General features: G+C 47.5%; 1 protein-coding gene across 2 annotated transcripts in view; it reads right to left on the reverse strand.

Annotated features, from left to right (window-relative positions):
- Tmem233 (transmembrane protein 233) overlaps positions 1-17,976 on the reverse strand; it is a 43,806-nt gene that overhangs the window by 12,993 nt on the left and 12,837 nt on the right. For both annotated transcript variants that reach the window (XM_057765814.1, XM_057765813.1), the window contains exon 2: positions 442-578. In XM_057765814.1, coding sequence (XP_057621797.1) covers positions 442-578 — 137 coding nt within the window. The remainder of the gene's footprint in view (positions 1-441; positions 579-17,976) is intronic.

Consider the following 17,976-nt stretch of genomic DNA (forward strand, 5'->3'; position numbering starts at 1 on the left):
GGAGTGTTTGTTCCTAGTTTATCTGCAGATAGTACTGAGGGGTCAAATGTGCCCCTCAAGTCTGGGTTATAAAATTCCATTTTCTACTTTAATGGTTTTGTCTGTCTTGTTTGATGGGAAGCTGAGCAGGAAAACCTGACTCAGGTCATTCTTGGGACAGCTATGGCAGTCCTGACTCAAGGGGCTATAGTCATGTTAAGCTGAGCCCGTCTCTTCTTGCCCGATAGGATTGCTAGGATACAATGGAGTGATTGACAGCCTGGGTCTCTGAATAACTGTGCTGAAGACAGACCTTGCATCTGCCCTGGATGGTCTGTGTAAGAAAACGTAAAGATCCTGTTAGTTTTATTATCAAAGCCATTCCTAACCTAGCCCAATAGATTCCCACGAGTACTGGAGAAAAGCATTCAGTAGCAGGAGGGCTTCGGAGAGCCTACTTACTTCCTGGAGAAGTGCACCGCACAGAAAACACCGATGATGACCAGGCCGATGATGATGGAGGCGATGGCCACCCATTTGGCATTCCGCCCCAGCCTCCTGGCTCCTTCGTAGTCTCCGTCATTGTAGCTGTTCTGAGACTGGGGGACACAAAGGAAGAGTCAGTGACAGGAAAGATGGGAGCCTTCTCAGGCTGTCTTGATGAAACAACTCTTAAGAAGCCGTTGGTGACCGTTCCCCTCAGTGTCAGGCTGTTGAGAAAACAGCATAGCTATCATCTCCTGGGAAGTCTTCCCAAGGCCTCCACACGTCCACCAGAGGACTGATTTTTGTCTCGCCCACCCACAGAGGGACTGTGTGGATGGTAATGCTAATCTCTCATTTGCGCAGTATGTCAGTTCCCAGAGCCACACTTGTCAAGCAGAAGAGACTGAATACATAGCTGGAGAATGAAAGGGCACGCCTGAGTCAAGCACTGGGGTAGTCACTGCCAAGTCTGACCCACCGCCTGGGCCAGCTTGCCACCTGTTTTTGCATAGCTCATTTGGATCAAAGCCACACTGATTTGTTTACTATTGCTGGTTAGGAACTTGTGCAGAGGTTGTAGCATTGGTCAAACCCAAACTATCTGCTGTTTGATTATCTGCAGAAAACATTCAGCCATTCCCACACTAAACACTTGGGCTCAATTATTAGCCTCTATGCACAAGTCCGGGTCATCTTTTAACTGGGACCCACAGCCGTAGCTTCTCAGGCTGTTACAATGTTGCAGCGGATGAGAAATGCTACCCCAAGCCTTGGTCCTCCTTCCTTAAGCCCCCAGCATCCTCGGTCCTTTTCTGTGTCCTCCATGACTTCTCCAGGAACCCACATGAGAAGGGTTCTTCCTGAGCTCATCCTGTCAGGGATGCAGCCCAGTGGGCAGAGGGTGAGTTTAGCGCATCAAAGGCCCTGGAGTTTGATCCCCAGAAATACCTAAAGTTGGGGTGATGGAGGCACAGAGGCCTGGGGTCAGGACTTCAGGCTAGTCCTTGCCCTTGGCCAGCTCCAGGCCCACCTGGGGCTACTTGAGAAGGCACAAGATCTCAGAGGCCTGAGTTAGGATTCTACTTAAGAAGCCATGATGGTACAGAAAGTAGCCAATCTTTCAAAGTCGCCTTGTACTTGTCTGTGAATTGGGGGCATCAGGAGCAGCATTACACAGAAGATTCCATGAACTAACGTGCAAAACGATCAGCATTGACTCTGTACGCTCAACACACGTTGGCTTTTACTATGAACAGGTTACTCCTCCCACCTCATTCGTATATTTTAAGCCTTTGGGTGGATAGGGGTGTGCCAGGCTCGTCGCCACCTCTGATTGCCTCCATGATCACGAGGACCCAAGTTCAGGCAGTGTTTTAGATGGCGTCACAGTCCAAGTCCCTGCACATTAGGGATTCAAATTCAGACCTTATAATCTAGCTTAAAGTGACAGTGGCTCAGACTGCCCACCCTGACAAAGCATCGTTCTTCTGAGTGTCCTCAGAAAACACAATTCACAGATCAGATGTGGTGATGATCTGAGTAAGACAAGGAAAAGTAATGAGAGCTCGAACAATGTTAACCTTGACTGTCAGACAAGAAAACAATCTTTCGTTCTCCAACAGCAGTGACCACAATAAGTAGGAAGACGGCCAGGCTGGGGCATCCCGAAGGGCACACCTATCATGAGGGCATTCCCTGTGGGCTCGGGTGAGAGGTGGGGGGCTCTGGGCTGTTTGGCTTGCTTGGTGCAGGTCAGCGAAGTCATACTGATCACTCCTCCTTGGGTACCACCCTATTGCCAAGACTCATGAGAGAGAATCTGAGCAAGGGTGCTGTTGACTTGAAACAATTGAAAAGCCTCTTTCAGAGCCGAGGAGGATTGTCCTCTCTCTCTATAGTACTCCCACTCTGAATTTGTCCTCCCCTCTGGCTCTTCCTGGTTAATCTGCTGGGTGAATGTAAAGATACGTGGGAAGGATCAAGGCAGGAGACTATAGAATTCCAAGATTCCAGTCTAAGGGTCTTGTGTTATGGTAGGGGGATCAGCTTGAGGGTTGACTCCAGAGTTACTTTGTTCCTCGCTGTGACAAAACGCCCAATGGAAGCATCATAAAGGAGGGAGGTTTACTTTGGTACATGGCTTCAGAAGTTCCAGGGCAACGTGGTGGGAAGCATGGTGGTGGGGGCTGCTCTGTCCGTGGTGGCAAGAGGATGAGACGGTGACTGGTTCACATCGTGGCAAAGACCAGAAACAGAGAGAAGGGATTGGAACCAGAAGTGGATACAACCTCCAAGGACCACCCCTGATGCCCTACCTCTGCCAGCTAGGCCCCTCATCCTAAAAGTTTCCACAGCCTCCTCAGGCAGCAGTGCCAGCTGGGAACAGAGTGCTGGAACATGTGAGCCTGTGGTGGACATGACACAGGCAAACCTTTAACAGTGGAGAGCTAGCAACAGAGGGAGGATCCTCCAGCCCTGCCCCGCACTGAGGGGGCAGCTCAGGGTCTCAGATGCTCTGGACAAGAACTCTCTGCCCTAGCTGCAGTAGCTCTCCTCTTCCTCCACTTAGAGTGCCATCCCAAGGGTCCCTTGGCAGATAACACAGACTGAAGGTGTGGAAATGGCCTTAGAAAATGCATATGCTTCATAAATCTTTATTTTTTTTATTTTTTATTTTTTTAGCTTAGAATGCAAACCGTGCCATCTGGTACAAAAGGATGAGAGGATTGTGGATGGCTTTAGATATCCAAAATGTCGATGATCTTGTCAGAGTGAGTTCTTTCCTTGACATGCGGACCTGCGGGTTGAACGCAGGTCCGCAGGTCGTCAGGTTTGGCGGCAAAGGCTTTTTTTACCTGCTGAGCCGCCTCGCTGGCTCAGTTTATATGATCTTACTTATTCGTCTGAAAATTATGAATGCAATTTGGATGCATGCCAATCATTTAAACACTCCAGAAACAAACAGGGCACAATACTTCATTTAATCTTATTTCTCAGTGTTAAGCAGCTTGGTCTGTCTTTTAGATGTCACATCCACAAATCCTATGAAAATAATTCTGACAGGTTAGGAGAAAGAAATCCACCCCAAGATAAAGCCACAGTAATAAGTCTGTGTGTCTAATCCTGGTCCCTCACATCTGGATGCCTTCCTACAAATCTATGCAAAGACAGCTTCATCCTCCCTCTGGCAAGGCTGGTGGCGGTCACAGGCTGCAGAGGAATGCCTTGTTCTGACTAGGAACAGATGACTGTAAATCCTGGTAGACTTAGCGGATCCGCCATCCGCCATCCGTCACCCGTATTTCCTTCAAACACTCGCTTGTGTTTTTCATTGGCTGGCTGGACCTTCTGAAACTGAACTCCCTTGCATTTCTTTCTAAGTAAGTTCCCTCTTCCTACCCCTCTCTCCTCTCCCTTTTCCCCTTCCCTTGTCTTCCCCCTTTTCTGTATGTTTTGGCTTCTGCTATAGTTCAGTTCTGGAAGGTTCCCCAATGGGCCATGTACTGCAGGTTTGGTGTTGGAACCTTCAAGAGGTGGGGCTGGGAGACTTTAGGTCACTGAGGGTGTGTCCTTGAAGGGACCTGTAGGATTCTGGTTTCTTTTCTCCAACTTCTCCACCGCCCCCCCCCCCCTTTACCCAGATTTCATGATGGGAGTCACTTCCCTTACCTTGTGTAGTTGACTCTTCACAGACTCAAAAGTCACAGACCGACAGACAGCGCACAAAAACCTCTAGAACTATGAGCCAACATCAACCCTTTCTCCTTGTGAGCTGATTGGAGGAATTTATTTGCAGTAACAGGAAGCCAGCTGGCACAGCTTCTGGCTTTTCCTGTGACAAAACAGCGCCATAACAGACAACATTTGTGGAGTGTTGCTTCATGCCTGACATCGCGCTCAGCGCGCTAGATTCTCTCCAGGGCTGTCTAGTTTCCTCAGCTCTCTGAGCGAGGAGTTCGTCACTACTTGCCGGTTTATGTGTGTGTGTGTGTGTGTGTGTGTGCGTGCGTGCGTGCGTGTGTGTGGCTCCAAGCTGATGCTTCTAGCTCTGGCATAATTTTGTGTTCTGTTTCCATTCATAATTCAAGAGACTGAGTTGTAGTGACAGACTTCCCCTCTTAATGTTGCATTATCATTGTGCTCTTGGGGAAAAGCTATGTATTTATTATGAGGGCTTCCTGTGTTGCCCAGGCTGGCCTTGAACTCACTCACGACACTCCCATCTCTGTCTCCTGAGGCCTGGATTAAAGGGATTAAAGGTGTCTACCATAATGCATGACCATCTGGCATTTATATTTATTTATTTAATTCATATGTATATGTATATAGATAGGGGGTTGTGCATTTGCATGCATGCTCGCATATGTGTGTGTGTGTGCGTGTTTGTGCACACATGGGGGGCAGAACACAATTTCAAGTGTTATTTCTCAGGTGCTTACCTTTTTATTAATACTGGGTCTTTTGCTGGCCTGGAGATAACCAAGTAGGCCAGGCTAGTTGGGTAGAGAGCTCCAGGGATCTTGTCTCTGCCTCCATGTCCATTATTTTTAGATTGATACTTAGGGAACTTGAACATGGCATGGGATTTCCTTCTAAGCTATAGATTTTATCATTTCACACATGAATAACTCTTAGCCCAAGGTCTGTAAAGTGTTAGCCAACAAAGAAACTACTCGAAGCTAAGCAGCCAATGGCGTCTCATTCATCTCACAAAATATGCCAGAAGAGAGGTCGTTAGTATCCCTTCTGCATTTGCTTCCCTCTGGGGGGCTGGTGCTCCTTGGCACACAGCCCAAGGCATCCTCCCGGGTAGTCTAATGACATCATGGCCACTGCAAATAGTCACTCTCAGCTTATTTACACCCACCTTCCATGGGTAGACACACTATCCTCATACCCAGAGATAGAAAGCTGGTCAGGAACTGGAGGGGAGAGGCTGTTTCTATGCTGAGCCTCGAGAAGGCTGCAGCAGAGAACAGCAAGCCCACTGTGGCCTGCAGCAGCAACTCTTGGCTCCCTGTCGGAGTGCCCATCTCAAGAGGAGACATCAGAACAATTCTATAATATTGGTAGCTACATCTCAATGTTAGTGGATCCGCTGTCTAGGAACTCCTGACACTTCGTGCTGAATGGTGCATCTACCACACTGCTCTAAGGCAGGAAAACGTGAAGGTTCGTTCCCTCTGCTCTTCAGAGCAGAACCCTGGCTACACACCACGTGGTACCTGGACGAGACAGCATCCTCCGTGGGGTTGCTGCCATAGAGACCAGAAGTGAAGCTCTCTGAAGCTGTTTTGTACATTCTCTTCTATCAGTAATTTCTAATGCTGGCTGACCCTCAGGGTTGCTTATGGGGAGCATGCTTTAAAGAAGTCCCAAGTTCAAGTCTTCCTCAAGACTAATTAAGTCAGGATCTTTAGGGGTGGGTTCCAGGGATCTTTGTTTGCTTTCATGAGACAGACAGAGTCCATGCTAGCCTTGAACTTGTGATCTTTCTGCCTCCTGCCACCAGGGTGCTGGAACAGCAGGCTTGTGCCATCTCACTCGGATGCTCCCAATGCTTTTTTGGAAGCTTCGGAAGTCATTTTGGGGAATGGCAGACTGACAACCATTGTCTTTGGTGGACAGACATTCTTTTTTTTTTTTGGTTTTTCGAGACAGGGTTTCTCTGTAGCTTTGGAGCCTGTCCTGGAACTAGCTCTTGTAGACCAGGCTGGTCTCAAACTCACAGAGATCCGCCTGCCTCTGCCTCCCAAGTGCTGGGCTTAAAGGCGTGCGCCACCACCGCCCGGCTCAGACATTCATTTTTTTACTCATCCAATAACTCGGCTAAACACCTGTGCTGCTCTGGCCCTCGCGCGGCTTACATTCTGGTGGGGATAGAGAACAAACACATAAACATGCGATAAATGGTACTCAGGTAAGACACGTGAAGAGGAGAAGGGAGCTCTCAGAGGCAGGCAAGTGTGTAGAGAGCAGGAGGGAGGGGCTCTGGCTGGGAGGATTGCAGGGGAGGAAGAGAGAAAGAGCCATTAGAGCCCCCACCCTCCACCCCAGGAAACTCAATGTGGCTGAAATGTAGGGAGAGAGAAGGGGGCATATTCATAGTAAAGATATTACTCTAATTATTTGTATATATTAAGTTCTGTGCCAGGCACAGTATGAGGTAATTTGTGGGGGTTAAAAACAATTTTAACCCTCTATGCATCAGAAATCCAAGGCTCAGAGAGAGACACAGTAACATGACTTGCGGTGGGGGCCAAAGACACTTCAATGACCAAGCCTTCTCCTGAACTGCTTCAGCCTACCTGTCAGAACCTCAGAGATGAATCGATACCACACAGCTGACTTGATCCTGACTGAGGGCAGGTGCTGTCCTCTGCGCAAGGACATAGGGAAAATGGCTCTAAGCCACGCTTCTGTGTTGACAGTTTGCTCATTCTCTTGGTCCTTAACTGCTATGAAATTTCTGTATTTACCCTCAAACAAAATGGCTCCTTGAACACAAAATGTTAATCGTGGAAAGACAGTAAGAGGTATTTTGTAGTTTATCTGCCTGGTCATTCTGGTTTAAGTGAGCCAGTTCACACAAGTGCTCAGGACGGTGTCTCATGTATAGTGTAATAGGGTCAGCACTCCCTGATCTTGACAAAGAGGAAAAAAATCCACATTTGAAAGAAGACTGTGTGTATATGTGTGTGCGTATGCATGTTACTGTTTATAAACGGGCAGGCCAATGCTGAGATGTGTATGCATGTGTATGTGTGTGCATATGTGTGTTTGTGTGTGTAAGTGGGCAGGCCCATGCTGAGATGTGTATGTGTGTTTATATGCGTGTTTGTGTGTGTAAGTGGGCAGGCCCATGCTGAGACGTGTATGCGTGTGTATGTGTGTGCATGTGTGTGTTTGTGTGTGTAAGTGGGCAGGCCCATGCTGAGATGTGTATGCGTGTATATGTGTGTGTATGCATGTTTGTGTGTGTAAGTGGGCAGGTCCATGCTCTGAATGGCTAAGGCATCTCCCCAGCTCCTGGGAATACACTTTCTATGCTCCACATCCCCCTTGCCCAGTTTTCCCTTCTGGGAAATTCCCAGCTTTGTTGTGCAGTAGCTTTTCTGGAAAACCTTGATACTGGATAACACAGAGCCTGTGAACACAAGAGGGGAGAGCTGAACCCCGGCTTTGTGAGTGCTAGGCAGATATTCTGTACTGCGCTGTATCCACCCCTGCCTTTTTCACTGTGTCCTCAGTGAGACAGGTCTCACTAAGCTCTTCAAGCTGGCCTTGAATTTGCCATCTTCCTGTGTCAGCCTCCTGAGCAGCTGAGATTAGGAGCCTATGACACCATTCTGAGACTGGGACTCACATTTTAAATATATATATTTATACATGATTGTGGGGTTCACTGACCTTTTTATACATATTCTTAATGACTTTCAATCATGTTCATTGTTCCCTTTAAACTTTCTTCTTCCCCTTGCACTTCTACTAACCACCTTCCTTTTTCTAACTAGTCTTATTTCTACTTTCCTGTGCGTAAGTGTGAGTGTATGTATGTGTGTGTGAGTGTGTATATGTGAGTGTGTGTTGTGTGAGTAGATGTGTGAGTGTCTCTGTGTGTATGTATGTGTGTGTATGTAAGTATAAGTGTGTGTATGTATGTGTGAGAGTGTGTGTGTGTGTGTGTGTGTGTGTGAGGGGGGGAGGGAGAGAGACCTAGTCAGGGTTGTTTACAGGAGCACGGATGAGGGTTTACTTACAGGAACGGGCACCTTATCAGTGGCTATACCACTGAAGACAATGTCTCTTCCTCCCTGTAACTATTAATTGTGGGGAAATCCTCGGGGAGAGGGGGGGGCACATGGATCTCCCACTTCCATTTGACTATGTTGACTGGCTCAGTCCTGTGCAGGTGATCTCAGCTGCTCTGAGTTCGGGAGCACAGTGACCCTGCCACGCCTGGAGGTCAGCACTGCACACTCCTCATGGTGACCCTGCCACGCCTGGAGGTCAGCACGCACTCCTCACTCGCCTCCTCTGGTTCTTACATTCTCTTTCCCCTTTCTCTCTCGAGGTACATGATCTGGGAAGTGGTGACATAGGTATCTTACTATGGCCGGACATTCAACAGCCATGTATTCTCAATATTTTGACCAATTATGGAAAGGTTCCAGCTCTCCAGAGCTGCCCCCATCCACATACCTCTCTAGCCTCTTAAAAAAATTACTCTACTTTATGTGTATTAGTGTTTTGTCGGCATGTACGTCTGTGTACCACCCGTGTGCCTGGTGCCCACGGAGGTAAGAAGAGGGTGTTGGATACCCTAGAAACAGAGTTACAGATGTTTGTGAGCTGACATGTGGGTGCTGGGAACTGAACTCGGTCTTCTGAAAGAGCAGCCAGTGCTTTTAACTGCTGATTCATCTCTAGCTCCAGGAATTTTATTTTATTTTATTTTAGCCTTGGCTGTCCTAGAACTCTATATGTAGACCAGGCTGGACTTGAACTCATAGAGATCCTTCTGTCTCTGCTTCCTGAGTTCTGGGATTAAAGGTATGTACCACCATTCCTGGCTCCTCTCTAGCTGCCTGTGGAATTTTTCTCCGGTCTAACCACTACCACCTTCCTTGACTTCTGTTTTTTGGGCTGTTTCCTCTGCTGGGAACCCTCTTCCATCCTGTCTCATTCTTCTTGTCTTGGTTCACACGTCTGTTTCCTTGGGCTACCCCATCTTAAGTAGGACCCCTGATACTAGGCTAACTGAACCCTGGGTTCTGCCTGCCATTTACTTTGACTTCTGAACATCTTGATCTTGGCAGCTTGCTGTGAGTACGGACACACCTTGCTGTACTCGTCAAGAGCCCGGTGGAAGGTCAGACACAGCCTTTTCTCATGCAAGTATTTCTAGTCAAGAGAAAAAAAGATTTAAATAGCCAGTTTTTGTTTTCCAGTTCACTGACACGCTTTGCTGGGAAATGCCCTCCTAATGATCTGTTTGCCCAGTGCTCTTCCTGTTTAGACAGGGTCTAGGTGGTTATAGGTTGGTTATAAGTGAGCGGGGAGAATCCTTGTTTGACCCCACAGGTGAGACTCTATTGCTGTGGCCCTAAAGTGATAAATTACATCAGTTTGCTCATTATCTGATTTTTTTTTTTTTTTTTTGTCTTCTATACCAGGGCTGAGTCAGATCCTACTGCCTAGATCAGGGGACCTACTTAAAATGGGGTGACCTGAGGCAATACATGCAGAACGAAACCTGAAGAATGGACAGGTTCTTGTCATGAAAATCAAGGATGGACAAGGAGGATGGGGTGAGGGGCGGGGGTGGGGGCGGGGCAAGAGAAGGAAGAGGTGAGCACTGAATAATTAGGTGGTTAGGCTTCTCTGTCTGCTCTGTGTGGTGTTGTGTGAGTCCTATGGACAGGGCTTCGTCTGCATGCTGGGTTTCCTGTGTGAGTCCTATGGACAGGGCTTCATCTGCATGCTGGCTTCTCAGAGATGGGAGTTATGTGTGAGTCCTATGGACAGGGCTTCATCTGCATGCTGGCTTCTCAGAGATGAGAGCTATGTGTGAGTCCTATGGACAGGGCTTCATCTGCATGCTGGCTTCTCAGAGATGGGAGCTATGTGTGAGTCCTATGGACAGGGCTTCATCTGCATGCTGGCTTTCTCAGAGATGAGAGCTATTTACCTCTGCTATGGCTCTATGAGTTTATCTTGGGTGGGACTTGAACTCAAGACCTCACACTTACCACTGAACTACAGACCAATTCCTGCTAATGACTTGGAACTGGAGACTCCTGTCTGAGACCAAAGGCCAGAGATGATAACCTACCATGGGCTTGGAGGCTCAGATTTTGTTTCTAATGGTGAAAGGCACAGTGTTATGCCGACCAAGCAGAAGGGTGCTGAGCCAGCCTTCCTGGGCTCCGTGTGTTACCCCAATCTTTTCTTTTCTTGTTTGGGGGTAGGGTGGGGTCAGGAGGTGTTCTTGTGTGCCCTGGTAAGTGCTCTGCTACTGAACTGCATCCCGGGTCCTTGGATTTTGGTTATTTTTAAGGATTTCTTTGTTTATTTTGTGTCTGTGTCCCCACATGCGCTTATGTGCAGCAAATGCATGCAGGAACCCTCAGCGGCTGGAGGTGACTGGAGTCACAGGCTGTTGTGAACCCTCATGTGGGTGCTGGAAACTGAGTTTGAGTCCTCTGCAAGAGCGGCAAATGCTCTTAACTGCTGAGCCATCTCTAGTCCAACCCCTTGGTAATTTATTTATTTTTTACTTTTTTGAGACAGGGTCTCAATTGGCCTTGAACTTGCTTTGTAGCCCAGGGTTACTGTAAACACAGTGTTCCTCCTGCCTCCAGCTCCCCAGTGCTGGGCTTATAAAAGTGTGCCTCCACACCTGAGAAATTTGTACTAATTGCTGTTTTCTGTGGCTGTTATTGATGGCTCTAGGGATCACACCCAGTTCCGGGAAGATGAGAGGCAAGGACTCTTTATCTGAGTCACACCCCAGAGTTTTACTCTTAGAATTCCGTGTAAGTTGCCTAACTTCTGTGTGCCTTCCAGATAGGTATTCACCTGATTGAATTCCCAGCATATCCCATGAACGCATGCCCTGGAAGCTCTCAGTGCCATTCTGCCACTGACAGGCAACCAAAGGCAACTGCTTTCTATTTCCAACCACCAGAAGGAAGACAGGCTGCTGGCCTATCAGCACATTCCCCAGAGCTCGAAGACACTGCAAGCCACGGTCTTCAGTTCCTTAAAAACTATTATGCCACAGCCATTTCAGAATCAGTACCGTAAGTTCTGGGGGACACTAGCCAGGTATGAATGAGGCAGACAAGGCCCCTGCCCTCAAGGAGTTGAACCATGCATTTATCACTCAGACACAAGGTTAAAAATGTCTCAATGAGGTGTGCCTGAAGTCCCACCATTCTGAAGACTGAAGCAGGAGGATTGCTCAGGTCCAGGAGTTCAAGACAAGCCTGGGTGACACCAAGAACACATTTCACATAGTAACAACAAAAAAGGGGGACTTTCCGGCGTGAGAACTGCTCAGAAGGAAATAAGGCGGAGCTGCTAAGGAATTAAGACAGAGCCCCACGTGGGGGATGGATGGATTCACGGGTTGTTTGATCTTTGCTTCTTAAGCCTGAGTTGCTGTTGATTTCCTTTGGAATGGAGACTCTCCCCACCTCACACCCCACAGCTGGTGTTTATGTGTGTGAATCACACTAAGCCCCATTTCTTTGAGATGGCAGTAGCTGCACTCAGAGGAGATCACTTAAGCTCCTCCCAGGGAAGATGGGGAAAGCAGCGGCATATGGGCTGGTTGTGAGGTTGGGAGAGAGCAGAAAGGAGCCCTGCTCTCTCATTTACTACTTGAAACAATGCCCAGTGTCAACGTACCCAACATATGGGTGAGGAATCTAGGCTCAAGGAACTTAGGATGGGGGCAGAGCTGGGATTCAGAGTTGGGTGCTGAGTCCAAAGCCTCAAGTGGTACAATGTTTGTCTTTGAGTCTGTCCCCAGCCCAGTGTTCCTGTTAGCGCCAAGGGAGGGAGGGAGGGAGGTTGGGAGGGAAGGAGGATATAAGCAAAACAACAAAAGGAACACTTTCACCGACAGCTCTCAGTGACAACCAGACCTCTCCAAGGAGCACGAAGCAGAGAAGAAATGCCAGATTATCCATAACAATGGGGGATACATTTGTTAAGAATGTATACTTAGAACCAGCATATATAAAGAGCTCTAGTAGCTAAATAACAAAACTAACCCAGGTTAAACATAGACTGAAGATTTGAATAAACATCTCTTCAAAGATGACAAATGGCCAATAAAAAATAAACAAGGAGATGCTCAAGGTCACATGTCGTCAGCAAACAAAAGCCTGGGAAGACCCCACTGACACCCGCTGGGATAGACTGAAGAAGACAGGCAATGGGAAAGACTGTTGGGGATCCAGAGAAATGGAAGCCCCCATTAAGGACTCGTGGGAGTCCGAAGTGATGCAGCTGCTTTGCAGACAGTCCTTCAGGTCCTCAGAAGGCTAAACTGTCACAGGCTTCAACAGTGGTGATTGAAGGGTGCTCCCAAGGAGACTGAATTGTGCGACCACACAGAGCTTATGCTGGGAGGTCCGTGACAGCGCCATCTGCCCCCTTCTGTGTCCCTGTGACGTACACCTAATGAGGATGAGGGGGAACCCTCTATCTGATGCATTCCCCTTCAGGAGGAGGCTCAGGGAGGAAGGATTTACTTCAACCCTTTATGGCGGTTAAGGCATGGTGGCCAGGGTTCTGCAGCTCAGATTGTCACATCTTAACTGATCAGGAAACAGAAAGTTCACCAGAAGTGGGGCTGGACTCCAACTAAAAGAGCCAGGGTTCACCTCTGCATGCCACGCCTCCCATCCCAAAGGAGCCACAACTTTTCTGAATGGTGTCACCCGTTAGTAAGCAAATGCTCAAACCTTAGCTGATGGGGGACATTTTAGACTCAAATCATAACAGGCCCCAAGTAGATTAAATCCAAAATGCCCATCAACAAATGATAGAGGAAAAAGAGAAATTGGAAAAAAATCAATATAGAAAGCAACATCAAGGTATACACTGTGTTTTTGCTCCCAGGGCTGGCACAGGAGTGGATTACTATGGTTCTGTAATACCTGAACAATGATGAATTGATAACTAAGCACACAACCCCCTCTCTATTAAGAGTACTGAGTGGAGTCACACAGCAATTCCAGTTTATCCAACACTTAATCAGAGGAATAATTTGCTGGTGCTTAGCCTTAAAAAAAGGTCCGGGATGCTGTTTAGCCTTAAAAAGGAGAGCACGCTGATCCTGGACGATGTAAGTGGACCTTAAAAACCGGCCTGAGAAGCGACGGAAGCCAGATGTGAAAGGTCACGGAGCGTCAGATTCCAGCCAAGGGGACAGGCAGCTTAAATAGATGCCCCAGGTTTCCCTGGTGGGGTTAGGGAGTGAGAGATGACAGACGTGGGGTCTTTGCCTTTCTTTTAAACATCGTATTTTTATTTTTCTATTCTTTGAGAATTTCATGCACGTTTCTGTGTATACCACTCCTCTCAGACTCCCCCCTCCAAACCTCATGTCCTCGATATTCTCCCCTCTTTATAACCCATGGAGTCCAGTTAGGACTGCCATGCACACATGGTACAGAGTCATTCTCTGAAGCACAGGCAACTTAGGAGAGGCCACACCCTTGAAGAAAGCTGGTTTCCCCCAACCCACGGCAGCCATCAACTCAATAGCTCTCAGCTATGGTTAGGGCCTATAACACCCAATCCATATCCAAGCCGGAAGATTGATTGGCTTGATCTTATGCGGGTCTTAGATGGGCAACCATAGCTGCTATGTTCATGAGGGTAGCAGTCCTGGCACATCCAGAAATCTTTTCTTTATTTGAAACAACGTCTTTCTAAGTAGCCAAGGCTGCTCTTAAACTTGTAGCAATCTTTACCAAGGGCTGTGATTACAGGCTTAAACCACCACGCCTGACCAAGAGAATGGGAGTTCTATGCTGGTGCAAAATTTACAATATTTATATTTTCTCTTTCTATCTTCTTTTAAAAATCTCTTTGATCTGAAACTCGGGCTCCTCCTGCCTCAGTCTTCCCCATGCTGGGTTAGGTCTGAGCCGCACACCTTACTGAAGCATGAAAGTTTGTTGGAACTGGACGGTGCTGATGGCTTCCCAACCTTTTAGATGTATTAAACCCCACCTACCTCGCTGTGTTATCAAGATGATAGAAGGGAAGATGTCCAGCGATGGAATGTTAGCTTCTTCAAAGCCCCCAGGGATTAGCTGCTTCCTGAGAAGTTGGTAGTGCCTATTAGGAAATGGTGTCAGAGCTCAGAAACAGCCAGTGGGCACAATGACTACCTCAGGTGCAGCAAGACCAAGCAGGTGCTAGAATTAGCGAGTTGGACTTTTGTGGGAGCCCCTTGAGAAACGCCTCCTGTTCTAGTTCCATTCTGTTGCTGTGACAGATACCACAAACAAAGCAACTTAGGTAGAAAAGAGATTTATTGTTGCTTACAGGTAATGGTCCATCGCCAAGGGAAGCCAAGGCGGGAAGATGAACAGGTCATGGTCTGTCACCAAGGGAACAGATCACGGTCCGTCACCAAGGGAAACCAAGGCGGGAAGATGAACAGGTCACGGTCCGTCACCAAGGGATGCTGAGGCAGGAAGATGAACAGGTCACAGCCCGTCACCAAGGGATGCCGAGGCAGGAACTGAAGCAGACACCAAGGAGGACCTCTGCTTGCTCGCTTGCTCGGTCTCATACTTAGCCGGATTTGCTTTACAGCCCAGGGGTACCTTCCCAGGGAATGGTGCTGCCCACAGTGTGCTGGACCCTCCGTCATCAATTAATAAGACAATTCTCTATAGATTTGCTCACAGGCCAATTTAATCCAGACAATCCCTCAGTTGGGACTCCCTTCTCAGGTTACCCTAAACCATGTTAACACTGACAGTTAAAGCTGACTAGAGCACCCCTGAAGAAGACAGACAGGTGCCACCCAAACCCAACTATTGTTGATCAACGTAAGCCCCATGTCAGTTGCAGGTCATTAACTCTTAGGCTAGCCAGCACCCGAACAGAAGTAAACCCCTGCTAACAGTGAGCATGTTAGCATAGGGAGTGGGTCCAGTCTGGGAAAAGGGTGGAAGAAAGAGCAACCTGTGAGCTGGTGCTAGATATGGGAACAGGCTGTACCGAGGGCCGACTGGAAGAAAGGCCTGTAGAAAACTAGTTTTTAAAAATTTTTATTTATTTTTAATTTCATTTTATATTCCAACCAGTTTTCCGTCCCACCCCTCCTCCGGCCCCTTTTGGGACACTCCACCAGGTGACCCATTCTATGACAGGGTTCCTTCCGAAAGAAGTCAGACTCATTCTAAGTGACGCTACAAATGACATGCCATATGTACCTCTGGTACACATAGTTTCTGCCCGGAGCCTCATCTCACCCTTCAGCCTTTGCCCATCACTGTTTCTGAAATAAGACCTCTCCTCCAGCATGGCCTCAGCCTGCCTTCTCTCGCATGCTGCTTGTTGGTTCTTCTGGCACTGCGCGCCACTCTTTGGAAGGTCTCATTTACTTGGTAAAATGCACATGGAAACAGGCATTCGGACATACTTCCAGCCTTTTCTCCCTCCATCCGTGTTCAGGCATGTGAGAGCACAGAGATGGTGGGTGGACACTTTTACTGATAAACTGTGTGGGGTCTCCCTGTTCATACAGTTTCATGTCCTGACCTGCTTTCCCATTCAACCCTTCACCCGAAGCTTACTGTAATTCTTGCATGTAATTCTGACTGACGTGTAAGGTCTCATGCCACACATTGGTGTTTTACACTTGAGTCAACTTTCTAAACTGGGATCAATATTTATATCCATCTCAAGACCACTTTCCAATCCAACCTAAAGCCTCCTGAATCCCAGAAGGACCTCACGCCTGACACCACAAGGCCCAGAGCCTGTGACTGGAGAGGTCCCAGGTCCCAGAGGAGACCTAATACTGTTCTACTAAGTGGAGTCTTGAGGATGTCTGCTTTACCCACAGACCATGTGATGTGGGATTCCCTTCTGTATGCTCTGAATACCATTGGTTAATAAAGAAACTGTCTTAGGCCTGTGATAGGGTAGAGTAGAGCTAGGCAGGGAAAACTAAACTGAGTGCTGGGAGAGAGGAGGTGGAGTCAAGGGAGAAGCCGTGGAGCCATTGCCAGAGACAGACATGCTGAAACCTTGCTGGTAGGCTACGAGCCTCGTGGTAAAATATAAAATATACTGGAAATGGGTTAATTATAGATGTAAGAGCTAGCTAGCAATATGCATTATGTTAAATTATCAAAGAATTAATCAAAATATTATTAAAAACTTTCCATATTTTTAACAAGGAGACCAAAAATAGTAAGGAGTTACTATGCTAAACAGTCTGCTGCCAGTGCTGGTTGAGTCTCTAGCAGGCCACAGGGTAGCTTTGCATTCAGTTCAGTTGCTGTTTCTCAGTTTTCATCTCTTATCAGTGTTTTCTTTACATAGCTCTGACACGTGGCGTTTGTGTGGTGTTTGTACATGTATGTATGTTCACATGCATGCTCATATGTGGAAGCTTGAACTTGATGTCAGGGGTCTTCCTGGATTATTCTGTTTTTACTAATGCAGGGTCTCGCAATTATATCCAGAGCTTACCGATTGGCTAGTGTAGTTAGCCAGCTCTCTGGAGAGACTCCCTTGAGGGCTGGGAATAGAGGTGGCCACCATGCTTGCCCAGCTTCTGCGTGTCCTCATGCTTACTGAGCAAGTGCTGTATCCATGGCACCATCTCCTCCGTTGTGGGTACTTAATATTTTCTACTGGATACTTTGTATACTAATATTTGTCCTTTAAAAATGAAAAAGACCAGGCTGGGCGGTGGTGGCGCACGCCTTTAATCCCAGCACTCAGGAGGCAGAGGCAGGCAGATCTCTGTGAGTTCGAGGCCAGTCTGGTCTACAAGAGCTATTGCCAGGACAGGAACCAAAAGCTACGGAGAAACCCTGTCTCGAAAATCAAAAAAAAAAAGAAAAAGACCAGGAGTGGTTGGGGGTGGTGTGGGGAAGGTAGGTAAAGGGAATGGGAAGAGGGAAGGGAGTAGGAAATGAGATTGGTATGTAAAATGAAAAAAGTTTGTTTTTTTTTTTTTTTTAAATATAATAAAGTAAAAAAAGAGTTAAACTAAAAAAATGAAAAAGAAAACCTATGTTTAATTAAGCATTTCTCTGAGTGTGTATGGAGTGGTGGAGCTGAGATGGTCTGACTTGGCAGCAAGCGTGTTCACCCTCTGAGCCATCCCACTGGCCCTCTGTCCTTGTGAGCTGTGACACTGAAGTCTTTATATTATAATATGCTCTCTTTTTTTTTTTTTTTTGGTTTTTCGAGACAGGGTTTCTCTGTGGCTTTGGAGCCTGTCCTGGAACTAGCTCTTGTAGACCAGACTGGTCTCGAACTCACAGAGATTCACCTGCCTCTGCCTCCCAAGTGCTGGGATTAAAGGCGTGCGCCACCACCGCCCGGCATAATATGCTCTCTTATGCAAACTGACTCTCCTCTTTTCCAAAGGCTCCGCCGTCTTCTTACCCTCAATTCCCTGTCTCTGTGTCTAGGGAGGAGTGGAGTTTTCTCTCTGCCGCTGTGTGGCTATGTTTCTCCCACTGTCGCTCTGACTCTCTCTCTCCCTATATCCTCTAGCCTGTAGGGTTACATTAACCCCGGATCACAGTCTGAGTCCTTTGGACTGGATGCAAGAACTCTGTGTCGGTCAGCATTTCAGACTCCAAAATCCTAGACAGCTGACTTCCATCAAAATATCCTGATGTATGCGGGCACTTAGTGGATATTTTTAGTAATGATGCCTTAATTTTCAGATCATTTGGGGATTTCTTGTTTAGATTTTGCTTGGTCCTGAGTTTCGTAGCCTGAAAG

Source organism: Chionomys nivalis, chromosome 3, assembly GCF_950005125.1.
Source record: "Chionomys nivalis chromosome 3, mChiNiv1.1, whole genome shotgun sequence".
Taxonomy (NCBI): domain Eukaryota; kingdom Metazoa; phylum Chordata; class Mammalia; order Rodentia; family Cricetidae; genus Chionomys; species Chionomys nivalis.